The sequence below is a fragment of the Nomia melanderi genome, chromosome 4 (assembly GCF_051020985.1).
Source record: "Nomia melanderi isolate GNS246 chromosome 4, iyNomMela1, whole genome shotgun sequence".
In the NCBI taxonomy this organism is placed as follows: Eukaryota; Metazoa; Arthropoda; class Insecta; order Hymenoptera; family Halictidae; genus Nomia; species Nomia melanderi.
In genome coordinates this window covers 13,751,971-13,772,269 of record NC_135002.1, presented here as the reverse complement: position 1 = coordinate 13,772,269, position 20,299 = coordinate 13,751,971, and the positions used below count along the sequence as shown (strand labels likewise).

At 34.8% G+C, this 20,299-nt stretch overlaps 1 protein-coding gene across 3 annotated transcripts in view; it reads left to right on the top strand.

Annotated features, from left to right (window-relative positions):
* nrm (neuromusculin) overlaps positions 1 to 20,299 on the top strand; it is a 414,776-nt gene that overhangs the window by 316,862 nt on the left and 77,615 nt on the right. For all 3 annotated transcript variants that reach the window (XM_076366474.1, XM_031972985.2, XM_076366475.1), the window contains exons 4-5: positions 5,254 to 5,424; positions 6,280 to 6,441. In XM_076366474.1, the coding sequence (XP_076222589.1) occupies positions 5,254 to 5,424; positions 6,280 to 6,441 (333 nt within the window). The remainder of the gene's footprint in view (positions 1 to 5,253; positions 5,425 to 6,279; positions 6,442 to 20,299) is intronic.

Here is a 20,299-nt window from a genome sequence, read left to right as displayed (position 1 = left end):
GAGACAGAGACAAAAACCTTACTCGCGCGTTGTTATTGGCAGATTTTAATTGTTAACAGTTCGAAAACGAAACTGGGATCGTTATTGCTTCCTCTCTTCTCGTATTGGATTTCAGATTACCCTGTAAATTACCTACTACGTGTAATCAAACATTGGGCAAATTACATATAAATTTGTATAAATTAACGAAAAGTCTTTAACGTAAAAAAAATCTTTTTATTGTTACCTAGAAAAATAATGAATAGATATACGTTTAAAAATTATGGATGGAAATTGTGGAAAGATTGAAATTTATGATAATCGTAAAATATCTATATGAGCATCATATAAGGATCTACAAATTTCTACAAATTTTACACTTAAATAGAAATTGTGGAAGGTTGAAATTCATGATAATCGTTTTAAAATATCTATAAGTATTATGTAAGGATCTATAAATTTCTACAAATTTTATACTTACAATTAGTAGTCAGTTGACGTTAGAACAACAATATCTTATCAGTATGTAGGTCATACGTATCAATGACAGTGCGTCATCAAACTCTTGATGAAGCTAGTTGTAATGCTGACAAGGCGTTTGAATAGACATCCAAAAGGACACTGTTTGCAGTTAGAACCCTCAAAGAGCATTGACTGCAAACGCATTTCAGTCCCGTAGCCAGGCTCACAGATTAGAATATGCTTTGTGTAATTTAAATTATTCCCAAACACGAACAAATAAGAGGTTTAAACTTCATTTATTCATTAATTAACGTAAATTCTCGAGACCTTCCTCGAGTAGAAGTAACAGAAAACTTGTAGCATCTAAAATATGTTTAATTAACAAAGGGTCAAAATTTAAATTCAATTTCTATGAATATCAGCAAAGGAGATTTAAGCTGCCGAAGTTTAATTGAGATTTGAATAAAATAAAATATTTCAAAAGTTAGTTCGCAGTAATACGTCGTCCACCCGGAATACGAAGATTTCTACGAACAATCAGTTATCAGACTGTCATAAATGTCAAAAAATCCACGGGAACCGTTACGACGAATACGTTACATGGTCCACGTGATCTCCGGGATAAGCGGAATATGTCAAATCTGGATTATAACGATGCCTTTGGCGCTCCACTCTTTGCTACGGTGTCCGCGGATCTCACTTTATAAAGCAAATAACGAGTAACGTGGCATGCGTAGGGCAGTAATTACAGCGAAAAATCCCTTTCCGTTCTCACCCCAAAATTCGGCTGTTCTTGCAAAATTTTTATCGCTCCTCTTCCAAAGATAAAAAATTCGTGGTCAGTGAAACACGCTTCGTTACGATGAAAATGAGCTTAAAACAGTTGTAAATGTTCCATAAAATTCTAATATATCGATAAGTGAAAATTTTTGAAAATATTGGAATTATCAATAAGTAAATTAATTTTCAACTATATATAGCAATTTTGTCTGTTTTTCGGACCAATTTAACGAACTACATATTTGGTAGTACACATCGTTTAATGTGATATCCAAATGTGAGTTATCAATAGTAACGTTCATAAATGGCTTTCGGGTGGGAGCCGTGTCCAATAGGAATTTGTTCCCAACGTTTCGCTATCATTGCAACTGGCTTCATCAGGGATTAAAGACAGGCTGATACTGGTGTGTGCCTAGGAAGACTGTCTTTATATAGATATCTGGTTCATGTTCCAGATCTGTACTCACCAGTAATTTTTAATTGACTTAATTTTAACCAATTAAAAATTACTGGTGAGTACAGATCTGGAACATGAACCAGATATCTATATAAAGACAGTCTTCCTAGGCACACACCAGTATCAGCCTGTCTTTAATCCCTGATGAAGCCAGTTGCAATGATGGCGAAATGTTGGGAACAAATTCCTATTGGACATAATTCCCATTGCTCTCACCCGAAAACCACTTATGAATGTAATATTCCAGGCCGTGAAAGCATTAAAGCTACTAATCAATGGTAACGTTAAATATTCCGCTTAAAACAACTGCATCGAAATAATACCGGGTAGAACGAGGTGAATCGGCTCATTCTCTGGTCGGCAGTATAAAAGTAAATATACTTGACAATTAATAATAAGAACAAATTTTCAAATCTTCCTCTCGCGAATAAGAAAGGAAAACTGAGAAATACAATGTGTAATATAACAAATGTGAAGTGAATTCCTATTTCGATCCAATTACCACGGTCTACTCTAATAAAACAAACTCGGTGCAACAATAATCGAAAACCTGAATCTAAAACATTCATGAAACATCACTACAAAAATCCCAATTGCAAAAGTATTCCCTCGCAAAAAAAAATTGCAGCCATGAATTCCAAAACAACAGAAGTCAATCAATCAGCATTTCGAGAAAATCAATCTTTTCATTTTCGTTTATTCATTCATTACCTATTTTATTCTTGCTACAAACATTGGCTACGGATACATCTTCATTACATGTACGCGTCCAGCATTGTTAACACTAAAACTACCAAGGAATTAGAGAGACTGATTTCGATTTTTTTATAACAATTAGAACAATACGTTCCTTGATATTTGAAAGATCTCCTAGTCTTGTATCTTTACAAATACACAAATTCCATTTAAAATCTTTCGTAAAAATGCCTTCATAATTAAATACCTGCAAAATGAAAATTCTGAAGTGGGCAATTTGATCCGTCGGGTAGATTTAGTATTAAACAGGTCTGGGTAAGCTAAAAACAATGAAATCAATAACTCGCACAGGAGTGTTAAAGGTCATACTCGCACTGTCTTGGAATTCGCGACTTCAATGTTCCTCTAACACAGAAACCGGACGTTTTTTCCTTGCGAGACATCGCGTAAATCAACGGAGTACAATCAAACGAGCAGGTTTCCCTTCGGAAGCCGCGAGACGAAGGAACGATTCCGAGTTTCCGTCACGATGGAATAAAGTAACGACGCTCGCCGGTGGAGGGAAGATGAATTTTCAGGGAAAACAGTTACTTGACATTCAGCGGCCGCCGTAGAAATTCCGGCTGGTCAGCGACCGGCGGCGACGAGCTTAGCTTCCCGGAAACAGCACTTGCACGCGGTGAAAAGGTTATTCATAGCTCGGCCTCGTCCACGGGAAAAGGTGGTCCGCTTCAATTCTCTTCGTCGTTTTGAGACCAGCCCCGCTTTTGCCCAGCGTGCCCCACAATGGAGAAGCTCTCCTGTGTCGCGGGAGAGACACGAATTAAAAACTGAATCCGAAACGTCCCGGCGATGCGGAAACTCAGAGAGATATTAAATTCGAGAGAGAGAGAGAGAGAGAGAGAGAGAGAGAGAGAGAGAGAGAGAGAGAGAGAGAGAGAGAGAGAGAGAGAGAGAGAGAGAGAGAGAGAGAGAGAGAGAGAGGGAGAGAGAGACGAATGGGAGAACGAAGGACAACCGGAGATCTTATTGTGATATTCAGCGTGAAGTTTGCTCTCGACGATTCTCGTGCGAGCAGAACCACCCTCTCTTTCGCGCGGTCGCGACTGGCATTGCTGAAACGGAATTCATTAGGCGTGAGCATCCGTAAGGACAAACTAGAGCTAATTTATTTTTCACGCTTTCGGTTCGTTCGCGAATCGTTCGTCGAAATTCCGACTCTGTTTGTCTGCGGGAAAGTAAACGCACCCCCTAATGCTGAGGGCGTTTGCGTAAGAAACGTTGGAAAATGCGATTACATGAAATATTGAGATTTTCGTTTTATTCTTGTGCAATTTGAAGGGACATTCGATTGCGGGTATGAAGATATGGAGTTATGTGATTAGTTTTAAGATTCTTTTTTGGTAATATTTATGGTAATGTTTGTTGTTGGTATTTGGGATATTTTTATATTTATTTGTTTATTGTGTAGTTTATGTGTGCAGTGAAAATGTCGTTATTGTTTCATTTTGTCAAATGTTTTTGAGGAAGCAAATTTTTCTGATGAATTTTTTTCTATATGATACGACAGCTTATACGAAATATCCAGAAAACTGTGTGCATTATACAGTGTATCTCATTAGTCGGTTCATTCTATTCTGAATAATTGTTATACGTTTTGGTTACGTTTAACGTTCAATACAAAATTATTCATTTTTATTTTATATAATCTGAAAACGCACCAACGTACATTCAGTCCCGTTAATATCTACTGGGAAACGCATGGTTCTTTAATACCCGACGAAAATTGCATTTTATTTGAACTGACAGCCAACTAGGATAATTAATTTAATTACTTAAAAAAACTGTCGACATTCGTTCACCTGTGCAACGAAATATTGAAACTCGGTAATATACAAATAAATGTAGGAACATTCGAAAAACCGCGCGTGTAAACGTATGAAATTTGTTGAAGTTTCATACAATCCAGAATAAATGTTTTACAAATTAACTTAAAAAGGAAGCAATGATATTTGCGAATTTAATAAATTGTATGAATTTGCTTGAAATTACGAATATTATTAAATAAATGAAATCCTGTGTATATTATAGGGATTAATCTTACAAATCTTCAAAACTCAGTACAGTTTGTTTAAATCAATAAATCTAAATTAAAAAACAGTCATTAAGTAAAATCCAAATAAATATATTTTTAACCCTTCGCACTCGTATGTCATGCTGGAGATGACAATATAAATTTGTTATAGAACGTTGGAAATTGTTTGAAATGGTAGCACACTTTAAAATATTATACAAATTAAATCTTATTATAATAACAACAAATAAAATAAATATAAAACGTTCAATTCTATCGCTGTAAGTTACTTTCGTTCATTTTCCTAGAAATAAACACAAGGTTACACCCAACAACATTGAAAATAAATCGAGGGTTAATATTAAAGCCTTACCTAACAGATTGTTTAATTTACTTTTATAATTATCCAATAATTATTTATAATTATAATAATACGTTATTAATAAACCAATAGTTTCCAATGTAAGTAGCATATTCGATCGAATAAACTGCTACAGAAATCGTCCGTATATTTCAAAGAATAAACCACTAAAAAGAATAATACTCGTTCCTTTCACCGACACCCTACACTTCCACATTAGCCGGCCGAATTTATCGCGAAAACATTTATATTCGTAAACCGTATCAAATTTTTCCGAAGGAAAAACCGATACACAATCAGTCGAAACGTCGGAACGCAAAGACTGCAGCGTAAGCGACCGTATTTGCTGAATAGAAGCAATAATAGTGGGATGAATCGGAGCCACCTTTTAACCGCGTAATTGACCGACTTTCAATTCAACCGCGCACGTCCTTTTTGTTTCAGTGCATCCGAAGTCTGTACGTGTCATCGACGAGAGTACAAAGAACCCGTTAAGCACCGGCACTACTTTGGGGCCTATTATCGAGGGCTCGATGATTTCGTTGTACTGCGAAAGCGGCAAAGGGAAACCAGTGCCTTTGGTCGAATGGTTTAAAGACGACCAACCGCTGGAAGGTAAGATTCAAAAATATTGACGCTAAACCTCTCCGCTTTCTCGCCTTATTCCGTGTCGAGATAACGCTCTCGCCCGGAGATTTTCGAAATTGTCGCGGATTCGTCGAATCACCCTTCTTATATATTACTTTTTTTTATTCCTTGAGAAAAACAGGGAAACTAAAAAGAAAATCGGAGAAATAACAAGTAAAATTAGAGTTATACGTTATTTTACTAGTATGCTTCGGAAAAATTTCTAATTTTAGCTTTTAACCCTTTGCCTTACGATTTATTGCTCAACAATGATCGATACAACTACTTTGTCACTAATATTTTATTAAGAAAAAGAAAAACGTTATAGGTATATTCTGCATTAATTTCTGCTTTAAGGTATAACGATTGATAACAGAAACAATATTTAATTTGAATTCAAAAGAACCTAGTAATATTTATGCTTGTTAAATTTTATTTAAAATCTTCACCACGAGTCTAACACGTTATTGTACGGCAAGGGGTTAACTAGAAAAAAAGAGAAAATATTGTCTACTATCAAATTATTGTTCAATATCTATATGACAATTCGAATTTCGAGTTACAAAAATTGCACAGCGAAAATATGATCAATTACTACAATAAAGATTAATAATTACAATAACTTTCGCTAATATTTACACGAAGCATGAATATTTTCTTTCCAAGAGCTCAGAAAAACAGAAAATAACGAAATATCTCTGTTTTGATATCTCCGTGCGCGATGTCGTGCAGTCACCGTCAAGACTCACGCGAAATTTCCCGCGAACCGGGGATGAGCACGTACCCATCACGAAACTCGATCTAAAAACACATCTAAACACGTCTGCACGGCTGTGTTTTCAGCAACCAGCTCAACGACGATCGGTGACAACGGGATAGGTACTGGCAGTAGCCTGCTGCAGATGCAAATCACGCGCGAGGAGCTGGGCGCAACTTTCACGTGTAAAGTCAACAGTACAGCGCTCGTTGAACCCCTCACCGTCGACATCAAACTGGATGTTCACTGTAAGTGTATCGACGGGACGCGTTTGTATGCATGCAATCTCCATTCCCGTGTCCCGCCCGAACCGACACCACCGGTGTCCCGCGAAAAGTGATTCACTCGAGACGATAAGCGTTTCTTTATCGCTATCCCGATCGACCGGGAATAAGAGAGAGAACCAGAGGGGGAGAGTAAAATAATCTCGGCGAAGTTTCCTCCTCCCGCTGTCGGGGTCTTCGGGTATTCATTATCTGAACATTTCGTTGAAGCTTCTCCGGGGGTCGAGAGGATAAGTTTCGAAAGAGGGTCAAAAGTGGGAGATTCGTTTCTCCTTCAGTCTCCATCGGGCTTAGTATCGATTCGGGCCTCTCGAACGTCGTCGCCCCGATATGACGGGTTCGTGTGTTTTTTTCGAGTAATTAGGGTTTTAGCTTTCGTTGGAATTGGAAGGTGAGTTTTAACAGGGAAACGGAAGCGGAGGAGTCGTTTTACTTTTGGTCACTTTTCACGTGTATTATCATTTGATTTTTTTTCCCGTTAATGTATGGAATCGATCTTTATTTTCATCTTAGCACAACAATTTGATCTTTGTAATTTGGAAGATGATAACGTAGTCGTATTGTCGATATGGTATCAAATAATGAACTTTCTTTCCTTTAATGCATGGAATCGGTATTTTAAAGACACCCCGTAAATATTCTGCACATTAACTATATTACGTTAATTTTAGCACAACAATTTGATCTTTAATTTTGAATATGACAACTAGATATACTGTTGATCTGATAAAAAATAATACATTTTCTTTCCATTAATTTAGGGAATCGATCTTTTAACACTGACCGCACCGACACTTTGTATATACCTATTTTTTCCGTAACTGATTAAATAACTGCAAAATAAACATAAACATGTTCGATGACAAATTTTGATTGGTGGAAATAGCAACAAGAGGAATGACAAAAATAGAGAAACTGTTTAATCGCCAATATAGGAATTGGCACGTGCAATAAAATCAACAAATGAAGGGTGTGCTCATTAAACGCAGGACGTATGCACCTAGGATATATTTTACTGAAAACCAAAACAAAGAATAATTACATGCTTATCTGAAAAAGTAAAGAATTCATCCTTAGAATAATTAGTATCATTTCAAGCATTAAGATAACGTGTATACTCGTCAAACACAGTTAGCTGGTTAAATCAAATTTTAAAACCGGTCATCTGACCGGTTCATGGTATGGTCAACGTTAAAGACACCACGTATACTTTCAAATATCCTGCTCATTAACTTATTATGTTAATTGTAGCAACACTATATTCAATACAAACACATCGTCTCAAGCTGTATAAGAACACTGTTAAATGTTGTAACACCGTCGCAGGTTTGCATTATCCCAGACTATCTATGTACTTACACTCCTTGCGTTAAATCGAAGATTCAATTAGAATTTACGATTTCCGTTGTTGCGACGGTAAAGAGGGAAGAGAAGATTAATATCAGATACGACGATACAGGAAGATCCAGTTCGTGATCAATTTCTGTCGGGAAAGTTCGGAAGTTAAGCATGATCTATGAATCACGAACGAAGTTAAAGAGAATCGGCCGTCAGTAAATTATAACCTCGCCAGTCACAGTCATTAATCATTTTGGCCGTGGCATTAAAAAAGTCTTTCGGTTCCGCGTCGTTTGTTAAAACTGAACTCGTTAAAAACGAAACAAAAAAAAAATAATAAAAATTTGCGCGCGTGCGCGTGATCCGCTCCTTCTCTACTGGCCACGGAATATCCGATTTTTCCCTCGTTCCACGCCGCCAGCGTTTCGTTTCGACGCTAGGCTTTGCTTCGTAACGTGTAAAGGCTAATTCAAACTGGCAATTTTTGCAGGAAAGTAGTAATGTTTCTTTTCAAATTAAAAGAAAATAATACATTTTCAATGCATATATTAATATTTATTGAACAATACAATTTCCATCATCACTAGTGACCTTTTTTCAGTGAAATGGTAATTTGTGGATTCTATTCTTACAGAATAACTCATCTTTGGAAACTTGAGGTGATATTATCAAGCAAAGTGTTCGGTAGACCTTATAGTATATCTATATACTATATTTTAGTTATAGTTTTGCGTGATATTATCAAGCAAAACTGTTCAGTAGACCTTATAGTATATCTACCGTTAGTCGAGTGACGTAGACAAACGTGTCTAACAAATTAACAGAAATTTTTAATGCGAATAAGACAAATAAATTAGTGGATATTTCCATTATCAGTAAATTCAAATTTTAAACTTCCAAACAAGGAAAACTATTAACTCTTTGTCATCGAGAATTTGTGGAATTCCTAACAGCTCTTTCCATAAAGAACTGAATTATGTATCGAAGCCTTAAATACCAGAAAAGTAAAAAATCATGTATCAACCTTTCGTTATTTAAATAATCGAGTTGTTCATTTGCAGCTTTCAATTTTAGATATTGAAACTCGAAGCCGCTATTATGGAAGCATTTGTCCACTTATTTCTTTCAACACTTGTTTCCAGATTTTGTCTCCTGTTCTCCATTACAATGAGCGAAAAATATATGCCAAACGTTTGTCTACAAACTGTTTTAATATTCATGTTTCGTCTCTCGCTATCTGTATATTGTCTGCGGTCACGTGTCCAGAAACAATTGTCTCCCAATGTGGACTAGCCTTCACAATCTCCAAACAAACCGGGTGACGCCGGAGTCACGCACCTTTTTAATGAATTTCCTGCACACAGTTTCCCTTTAATCTGATTGACCCTAATTTATTTCCGACGGTTTTCTACTGCCCGATTTCATCCCGGTCGATCCATCTCTTTCCAACTTCCGCCAATCTCTTATTACAGCTTTGGTACCATTTGTCCGCGCGAAGTTATTTTCGTTCTTTTCAACGTGCCTAACGCGATGCCTGTATTATGAATCGCAAGCATTCTCGCGATTTACATCTCCTGAATTTAGTTTAAATTTAAATCACCGAACAATGAATCGATTAATCTCATTTTTATTATAGGAACCATGGAAGTGAATTTTATTGGAATTCCGACTATTTCGTATTTTGTTTTGCATTTTTCTATATTGTTACAGCGATAACATTGTTGCGATATCATCTGAAATTAATTTAACATGTACAGCTAGAACCAATTAATAGAGCTGTAATGCCAGAACATTGAAGGCAACGCACCTGATAACACAAAAAGAGTGAATACGCGCCACGGGGTCGAGACCAGTCGAAAAAACTCATATTTCTCCGTACATTTTCAGGAAAATATATTTTACTCGCAGTTCCAAAATGTATGTTCGTTAAAATTTGTTCAGTAAGCCGAAATTAAATAGAAATGGGTCTCCCCATTTAATGGGTTACATGTGAAATATAAACTTCGTCAAGCATTGCTGATGCTTTTATTTTATTGCATTTTATACGATTTCAGATGTTATGAACGCATAAAAACCAGCAGACTTGCTCGGTCCGCTGCTCCTGTTCGTTTATTTATTGTTCTGTTCGTCGAGATTGCAGCAGACAAAATTTATTGCGCGGAACAGCGAAAAACTGTTGCAAACCTTCCCGCAGTGTATAACGTGTTGAAGCTTAGTTCGGCAACGCGTTATTTGCAGTATCTGCATTCATTTCGGAAATCATTATACCACCTTAGCGGTCGCACATAATAAAACGATAAAGGTTGTTAACCTTTAACCCTTTACGACCGGCACATTTTCTTGGTTAGGCAATACCAACTAGTCGAAGCAAATATTTGTTTTTAAGATTATTTTTCTATAGGTGATTCATAATAAATATATGGATATTAAAAAATACAGATTATTTTGTGAGGTTAGTATATTTTATTGAATATAAATACTGTAGAGAATATCAAATACTTGTAGTACCTCCCGATCGTAAAGTAACACTGTATTCAGAGAAAAAGATAATGTCGCTATACTAGCGACACCGACGTTGAAAACAAAAGGTTAAGTATGGTCATCCGATTTGACAGACTTCTATATAAAATATCGTGAATTTTGAAACCAATGAAATTTTCGTTTTTTAGTTAATACTATTACTTTGTAGAGATGTTTAGATAAGTAAAAACAAATAATTACAATAAATTTCTTTATTATTAGTTGCTACAAACAAGAATATTGAGCATTAATCTGTAATTTTCAAACTTCCATTCTTAAAAGTTAAATTCACGTCCATACTTAAAGGTTAACAACGTTATTCAAAATCGCGTAATCGGTTATCGAGCAAAACTCTCGAGAATAGAAAACAGTAATGAAATATGAGCCATTCATTTGCCAAATCGATTAAGTGCACAAAACGAAAAATAGAGAAATCAGTAAATGAATCATACGTTTTTGTTACAGCTTCTGACTCGAATCGTTGGATGAATTATTGCGTAACAATGAACAATGACGCAACACAATCGATAAAAACGACAAAACAATGTTTGCTTAAGCTTGGCTTGTGCTCATCGCGTTAAGCTATGGACTTTAATTGGTTTTTGGTTTCTAAAATATATTTTGTATTGTTCAATGCTTGAAAAAGGTTTTATCATTTCGTGGTGTTAAAACAATTATTAACACTAGAACTACCGAATGGGTCAAATTTCACTTATCTATAATAATTATTAAAGAAATTGGTTTACTGATTTCCGTGACATTTTTAATTCACGTGTTCGTATATAAAAGTTAATAAAATAAAATTACATAAAATTTCATTTCCATCGCGGAAGGTTTTAATATGTGCATTCAAAAGAAATTGAGATTGCATCAAGTATTACTCAAATATGTATATTTATTTACAGACTTTTATGTGCTAACATGCATCAGTGCGTATAAACCGATAAAAATAATTATAAAAACGTAATTCTAACATAAATCCGACGGTGGAAATATTTCTCGTCGAGCGTGCGTGGTAATTCAAAACTCGGGCGAAACAGCAATACCGGCGCCATCGTGAATAGTGATTGCTGTAAATTTTAGTTGAAGATATAGATCTTTAATTCCGGTAAAAGACAAGATAATGCTGCGGCAATACATTGCATCGCATCAAGTACATGCACGGTGTGAGGTAGGACAATACGGATCGTAGCTCTAGTATTAAGTAAGGATCACTATACCATGTGTAGCACCACATGAAACGTCTGATCTATATCAATCCGTAACTACTGCACGAAATTGCCGAATACGCAACGTCGCGTGATTTAGATTGGAATTGTCGGTAAATAATATCACACAATGTTAGTGGAGCATCAATGCACGGTACTGTAACGCAAGAAATGACAGTAAATTTTTATCATTTACTGTATTATAAGACGGTCTATATTTTAATACATTATTATAGTATATGACAGATTTACTCGCGACACCATAGAAATCAGAGCAAATTTTGAATGATACATATTGCAGAATTTCTTTATTATACTATTTTTTACTATAGTATTTACTATATTGTTTACTGCCCTCTACTTTATTTTACTATACTATTTACCATATTGTTTCACAGACTATTAAGTTGATTTCCACGATAAGATTACAGATAACCTTAATTTAAACATTAACGTTGGTAAAAAAAATTTGTCTATATTTTGCCAACATTTTCATTTAAATTGAATTTATCCCTAAATCAATAATAAATGGGAACCAATTTAATACTCCATGAAAGAGCTAACATACCTAATTAGAAATTAGAAATTAATAGATTTTTAAACTTAGTTCAGTCAAAACTTACTTATTCAGTGGTATAAAACATCTGATTCCATGAAAAGAAATCTTATTTAATGAAACAATGCCTACACATTTTCCTTTGAACTGAGGAACGCAATATCCTTTTAAACCCACATTTCCGATATCACTGAATCTTAAATCACAAACTTTCTAAAAATCATATCAGAATTCCAAGTCACTTTTTAAAAGAAACTTTTTGAAGGACAACATCCGGTAGAAGGTTCGTTCGTTCCAAATTCCAAAATTCCAAAATGTAAAATCGAATTGGATACCATGTGAGGTTGAAAAACAGAAAAATTGAGTCTATCTTCGTAAATCAGAATAATTTATCTCGTTTCTGTTACACGTCCCTCGCATACAACTAGCCTTGTAGACGCTGTTTACTGACTCCGTAGAACGAATTGCGAGTAAGCCATCGTAATAGGGAATAAATAGGTGTCCCGATGCGGGATCAAAAAGTTCTCCGTATTTCTCACGCATCCCTCTTCCACGGTGCAAACTTTCTTCGAATTATATATGACCGGGGAACTAACGGGGAAAAGACAAAACTGTTCTTGTCCTGTCGCAGCACCAACTAGATTACGAGTTAAAGTTACGATCTTTTATGTGACAAGCCTATCTTCCCTTTTCTTTTCACTTTTCCTCTATCTTCTTCGCGCCAAACAGCAACAACAATTCGTTCCAACAAAGCGGAGAAAAAAACATTTCTATGAAATTCCCATTCTGGAAATCCTTTCTGGGTTCAGGACATGGTACGAAAAAAAAATTTCACTTTGGGTTCACGTTTTTTCCAAAACACGCGTGGAAAATATTTGTTGAAACATCCACAGTGAAACTATTCTGCGACAGATGACCTTCACTGACACGTGAATTGCACGGGTATCTACTATTCGTTTTTTATTTGATTGGATTCCAAAAAGTTATGCAATTTCGTGAAATGGGAGAACGTTTTCTAGGCGTTCATTGGTTTTCATTAAAATAAGGAGATCTTGGAAGTGATATCAATGGAAAATTATCACGCACGTATCTATCTATATGATGAGAAATGTCCTGACTGACGAACTGATTCATCGAAACATGAAATTTGTACGGTAGCTTCTTTTTATGACATACAAACTTACTGAGAATTGATTTTCCAAAATTCAACTGTTAAAGGGCTGAAATGTAGTCACAGTTTGAATGGAAACAAATAATTTAACACGTATTTTACCATTTTTAAAACTGTACAAGTGGACTAAAATACGAAGTATCGAATATTTATTAAATTATTAAATACATATTTCAAAAATCTTACTGTGACAGTTTTACATACCCCCGTCGCGTAAAAAAATAATTACGCATAGAGTAATTCCGGAAAAGATAACCGTACGAGAGAAATGACCACTTCAGTTACTTCGTACAAGTAATTAATACAATTCTTATTACGATTGACATTTTTTTCATTTAGAATAATGTAAATTATTTAGTAAGAAAATAATTAAACTTCATATTAAAAATCAAATCTGACGTTCTAGAGCTTTTAGTTCCCATTAAAGTTTTAAAGAAAATATGGCCATGTATCCTGAAACTGTCCTAATAAAAACTCCACGTGAACGAAGTCGCGGGCAATTTAATAATTGATCAATAATATTAACAACCTGACCAACGAAGCCGCAGGTACGAGCTATAAAAAGGTTTATAAAAGAGGGTCGTTAAAAAATCCAGCTGCCCCATTGAAATACCTTATAGACAGTGACGTATTAGCAGATCCGATGGTACGTCGCCGGAATACTAATGTTTCGCCGGGGATTCCCAGACCGCGGACTATTTCTCGGTCGGAAAATTACGCGGATCCGTGACAACGGCCTAATTACATCGCGCAGGCCATAGAGGGATGCAATCTCCCGCAGTTTCTCGGCCGTGCAATGGAGTTGATAAGGCGATTAAAGGCGTCGCACGCGTCGAAATCGATAGCTCGAGGCCAAGTGTCCTTCCACGTAGGTACATACGCATCTTGCTTCCCACTAGACCCTACGCAGCAAGGCAGAGTTCCATTTAATAGATTCACTACTGCTCACTCCGATCGAAATGTATTTCTTTAATATTAAACAAATGACAAATTGTGCTTCAAATAAAATAAAGGTATTAAGTACTCCACTGCTATATTATTTTGAACAAAAAATATTCGACGCTACAATGTCGGCATCCTGACAAGTAAAACTATCACTGGCAGTCAACCTGTTAAACTTCCAGTTACACTAGGCCCTTCATTTACGCGGTACTTCTTTTACGCGAGTTTCTTATTTACGCGGTAAATTATAACACTATTCACGCGGTACTGTTTATACGTAATCCGAATTTAGTGACATCGAATAAAAATTACTTATGTTATTTGAAATGTTATCATTAGTATTCTTTCATAATGCTCGTCCTGCAGATGGATGCTAACTTTGAGTAGCAGCTCGTGAAATTAGCGTATTCTGTTCATTTTATTTCTCTCTGTTAGTTTCTTGTGCTGATTAGCTGGTTTTTTAGATAGCTGAGCTTCATTAATTTACACTGTTGCTAGGAGTTCTGTGATGGACATTTGTTAAATAATATTGCAGTTTGTATTTTATAATTTCTTAGTTGTATATGTAGTAGGCGATTATACTTTATTATTATACTTTAGAGCAAACATAAACATAGAATATGCCTATACTTATACTGTTCTTTTCAATAAATTCTTAATGACAATGATCAGTTCAAAGTGACTGGATTGATCAGAGTTGAAAAAGAGATAATAGAATTGTTCTTCTGTTTTCAATAAATTATCGATGAAACTTACCAATCCAAAGTAGTTGGATCGATCATAGTTGAGAAAGCAATCATGGAATTGTTTTCTTTCATTCAATAAATCATCAATAAGAATGATCAATTCAAAGTAGTTAGATCGACCGTAGTTAAAAAGACATCACAGAATTTTCCTCTTCTCTTCAATAAATTATCAATGAGAATTATCAATCCAAAATATTTAGATCGATCATACTTCAAAACGAGATTATAGAATTATCTTCTTTCTCCGATAGATTATCAATCAGAATTATTAATCTAAAGTAGTTGCATCAGTTATAATTAATAAAAAAAAATCATAGGGTAAGGGGTTAACTTGTATATCTGATTTTGATTACCGAAGTTTCGGTTATCAGTCATTCACCTCGAAATCCACTTCTTTGCTCCCCAGACCACAGCGTTCGGTGTACCGTGTTTTACGGTCGCGATCGGATAGCAAAGCGGGACATGTGTAGGCGAATGAAACAGATAGGGAGCGTTAATCCGGCCGTTCCGAGTGCGTTCCATTAGAACGCAGCCCCGCGTTTCGCTATTCCCAAATTTGCGCCCTGTCAATTTACGTACCGCGAAGTCCACGTACCTCATACCGTTGGATGAGGACTCCGGAGAGTATCGTACCGTGAACCATCGACGCGTCGCGACAGCCATCTCAAATCTGCGGTATTGCGTGTCAATAGAACGTCTCCTTTCGATTACATTTCGCTTCAATGTTTCGATGTCGTGTCTACAATCTCTGTATCGTGGGAATTTTAGACGTCAGCGCCCTCTGTTTTCCGATAAATATTGTATTATGTCGTTCCATAAGTAACACCTATCTTACTGCATAAGATATTTCTTTGATATTATTATTTTCGATGTTATTTCGAAAATGGCATTAAAACATTTATTGAAGAACAGGAAAAAGTCGTATACAGTGATAATCATACGTCGACGATGACAAAAGTATTAAATAAATTTAAAAAAGTATTAATTAATTTTAATTTTGTATACTGGAAAGGAGCATAAAAAAACGATATTTCTTATGAGGTGAGCTAATATTAAATCTTGATACCCTCACAGACGTCTGAACCTGTTTTTGTATTGTTAGCTTCATGTCGCTATAAAATAACGATATAGAGTTTTTAAATTGACCATAAACAAATTTTTATTCGTCACAGTTATACGGATTTTCAATGAATAATTACATTCTCAGAATTAGAACGTTTTTATAATCGCAACTGAGCTTATTTGTGTTACTACTTACGTGATACTATTTTTATTAATAGTTATATTTCAGAATCAATATTTCAGTTTAATATTTTATAGAATGTTTAGTTTAACGTTCGCGTGAGTAACATGATTCTTAGTTTATAGTGAAAAGTCAATATTAATGATAGATTGTACAGGTTGTATTTTTTAAAGATTTATTAGGCACAAAAATATTGAGAAAGTAGTCGCTGTAATAAATTTTGAGTTTTTGGTATCCGTTTTCTACAATACGTTGCATAAATTTAATTTAATGCAACCCTCAAATGCATAGATCATTCAGGACATAAAGGGTTTAGCCATGATCTGTACATTACACGAGGTTCGTACGTTCGATACCGCAGCATGAAGACGCCACAACGTTCCCGTAAAGTAATCGCCACGATAGAAATTGTGTTACACCGCGTTTATATCGCCCGACCGTGTCTGTTACCGCAGAACGCGAGCGTTGCACCGTTTCCGTACCATTGTCACCGCAAGAAAAATAGTACCGCTCTGCGATATATTAAGTTGATCGGAATGCTTCGCCGTTGGATTTCACCAATATTCTTGCTGATTTATTTTGGGATTACCTGCAAATCGCAACTGATTCAATCACGTCCAAAATTCAGTGAACACAATTGAGAAATATGCTTCTTGATTAATTAAGACACAAATAAAATTCAGTTTATGAATATTGAATTGAAAAGTTAAGAAAGATTCTACGCATTTTCAAGGAAAATTAAATGTATATCCTAATTTGTGGTACTATGTATACTATACTTCATGCAATATATATTTATATATTACACACTTTGTTTAAAAGTTCGCAATACATTTATACATTTATAATGTTTATTTGTGTGCTTTAATGCAGATGTCACTTGATGAAAGATACGAGCAAATTGTTTTATTCGATTTATTAAAGCTTTAAGAAACTAAAACGTGCAATGAATAATATTTTTACTGAAGGGTTCCAGATATTTATCGCGCTCCAAGAAATTTAATAGCATTACATTTTATAGTAAATATGAAACTCTTGTAGTCAATACAAGAATTCTTCGAAAAAGTAAATCCACCTATGGAAAAAGTTATATACGATTCTACCCAGAAAATTCGATTGTTTCGAAATGCTGAAAAATATGGAAAATTTAATACATCAATATCTTTGCGAAAGTTATTTTTTACAAATATCCTATCCACGTTATTTTTCGTCCCTCTCTAGAATGTTAGGCCAAACAATATCTACGAAATATACTGAAAAGGCAGATTTTTAGATAACAATTACAAAGTCCAACTCATGCGCTCGATGTAATTTACATTTACGAACAGAGAGACAGCCTTAGTAATAATAATAATCGTTTGAAGATTTAATGAGTAAATAATTACATTCGTCGAAAAGCGCATGCATACTTCGATGCATTCGCTGTGTACAAATGAGATGCGTAGAGGCATTACTGCTGTAAAAGCAAACAAACCGAGCAAATCTAGATTCAAGAATTTCGCGTCAAAGCCACTCTTGTATCGCGAAATTCTAAGGAGCTACAGCATCAAAATAAGTGACCTGACATACAAGACATCTTCACGTGTTTTACGTTTAGAAAGGAAATTCAAACATCCGATACCCTTAAAAATTTGAAAGAAATTGTGTAATATTTAAAATGTGCCTAATGTTTAATAAGTTGATAATATTATAAAATAAATTTAATATTATATTTATGAAATATAGTATTAGAATGGTCATAAATATTTTTTTACGTAGAACATAAATCTACGTTAGGTTTAATGTAAATATAATACTTACATTTAATAAATAAGTGTAATAAATGTAATTACACAATTCAGTGTTATAAATATTATCATCTTGTCATTTATAATGATTCATATTTTCTGTGATACATATGTTTATTGTAACGTATGTACATTTCGGTTCCTTAATATGACACGATACGCTGAATATAAATCCCCGTACACGTCACGTCACACGTACAATGTATCGAGTGGCAATCAATTATTCCTTGTGAGGCTGTGCGAATTAAACCGGCGCGATTATAATTGAACCCGCTTTTGTAGCTTTACAGATCACGTTCTGTAATTATTATCCGATCAGGGAACTATTTCCATTCTGAGAGCTGTATTCTGATCGAGATACTGCACTTGCTATGATTTTAATAACACTCATTTATTTATACATTAATCGAGTATTAATTCACAGTTGCGTCGTTCCGAAAGAAACGTTTTATTTCCTTTACCTACAAATTAAACTGAAATGTGGTTGACAGTTTCACAATTACATAATTTCAGTTAAAAAATTTAATTAACTCGCTAAACGAAAAATTTAATTTGAGAATTAATTTCTGATAGTTATTTAAATTAAACTAAATTAACCGAAACTTCTTGCCACGTGTCTTTACTGATTTTTGATAGTATAAAACTTCAAAATTATTTTTTTTGCTGAATATTACATTTTACATCATATTGAGTTAACGCAAACATTTTGACGTCTTTTGGAGCAAGTGAAAATATTACTGGATTCATTTTTCTCTTCGAGATCACAGTTTTATAATGATGAAACAAATAAGCAAGTAGAAAATTTAGGAGAGTAATAGTGACTAATGAAAATTATACAATATGTTAACAAGAGAAGTTACCGAACTCGGAAATAGAGTAAATAGAATAAATCAAGCCTAATGCATTGCAATTTTTCACGCCGAATTTCACTCTCACAAATTTTTCAATGGGTGGTTTTAGATTTGTTAACTAATTAAAGTAAATTATTTTTTATTTATCCAAGCAACAAAAACTACGCATCTTGCTCCACATGTTGAGCTTGCATCCAAGAAAATTCATGACCGATCAAACAGTTAATGCTACGTTATTTATAAATTCGAATCGCGTTCGTTATTGCCATTTTATCGTCCAAGTTATTTCATTCGTTTAATCTTATTTCTCGCGGAGTAAGGATTGGCCGGCGTGCATTCGTTAATCTTGTTTTCGTATCCGCGAAACCAGTGTCGCTCGTTGATAGCCATTTGATCGGATTTGGATGCGACACTCCAAAAAGTTTCCCGGTAAATTTAGTTATTACGTATTTATGTTATTACCCACGCCGCCGTAGTAGTACGGTGTTTCCATACAAACGATCGGCAGTTTTCGCGCCCCTGCCACCAGCAGTTTCATTTAAAACCGCGATAGCCTATAAATTACTCAAGATTACTAAGCGGCGCACGGTTGAATTGGCTTCGACCCTTTCCACAGCTTTAATCGCGGAGAAATAATGACTATTTTTATCCGGAATTCAATAGAAGGATCCGCCGGCATTATCGGCGCCACGAATACATCGACAACGGCTGCTTTTTGCTATACTTCCTTGGATTCCTGGCGACGAGGAAGCCGTGAACACACAAACTCCAAATAATTTTCACGCCCGAACAAATATCGTAGACGATTAGATCGAATATTGTAAACGATTAATGGACTCGATTAGTCTATTACGATGGAAAAACTCATTTCCATCTCGAATATATCTGAAATGTAACATTTCTTTGGTGAAGGTCGACAATATGAAATGTTTTATTAACATTAAGGACGCATTAAGTTGAAGGATATGGAGTTTTATAAATATTATTTGGCAAATGTTTACGTCCATTTTGATTGATGCAATTGCACGAATATGTATCGTAATTATCTGTTGTTAAGCCTCTAATTTCGACAATCTAAATGAACGAATATTAATTTTTCTGGGAACAATAGAATAAACTGTGCAATAAATATCTGTAAAGCTAGTGTTAATGAAGATAAATAATATACAAAATTATGAGTTGATATTTCAAATGAATATTATATGAAATAAAATTTTTAAACATTTGTTTATTGTGTCTGAAAATATTCTCGTAATTATATCCAATAAAACATAGTTTACTGAATAGTTTCACAGTGTTCTGCAAGTTAGTAAGAAATAAAAAGTAAATGAACATTTTTATGAGATCTAAACATCATTTTTCTTGTTATTATGGATTAACTTATACCTTACGTTCTTCGGCATTTTATAATCACGGGGAATGTCGATGAACTCTAAAAGGATTTCTTCTTAAGTCCATTG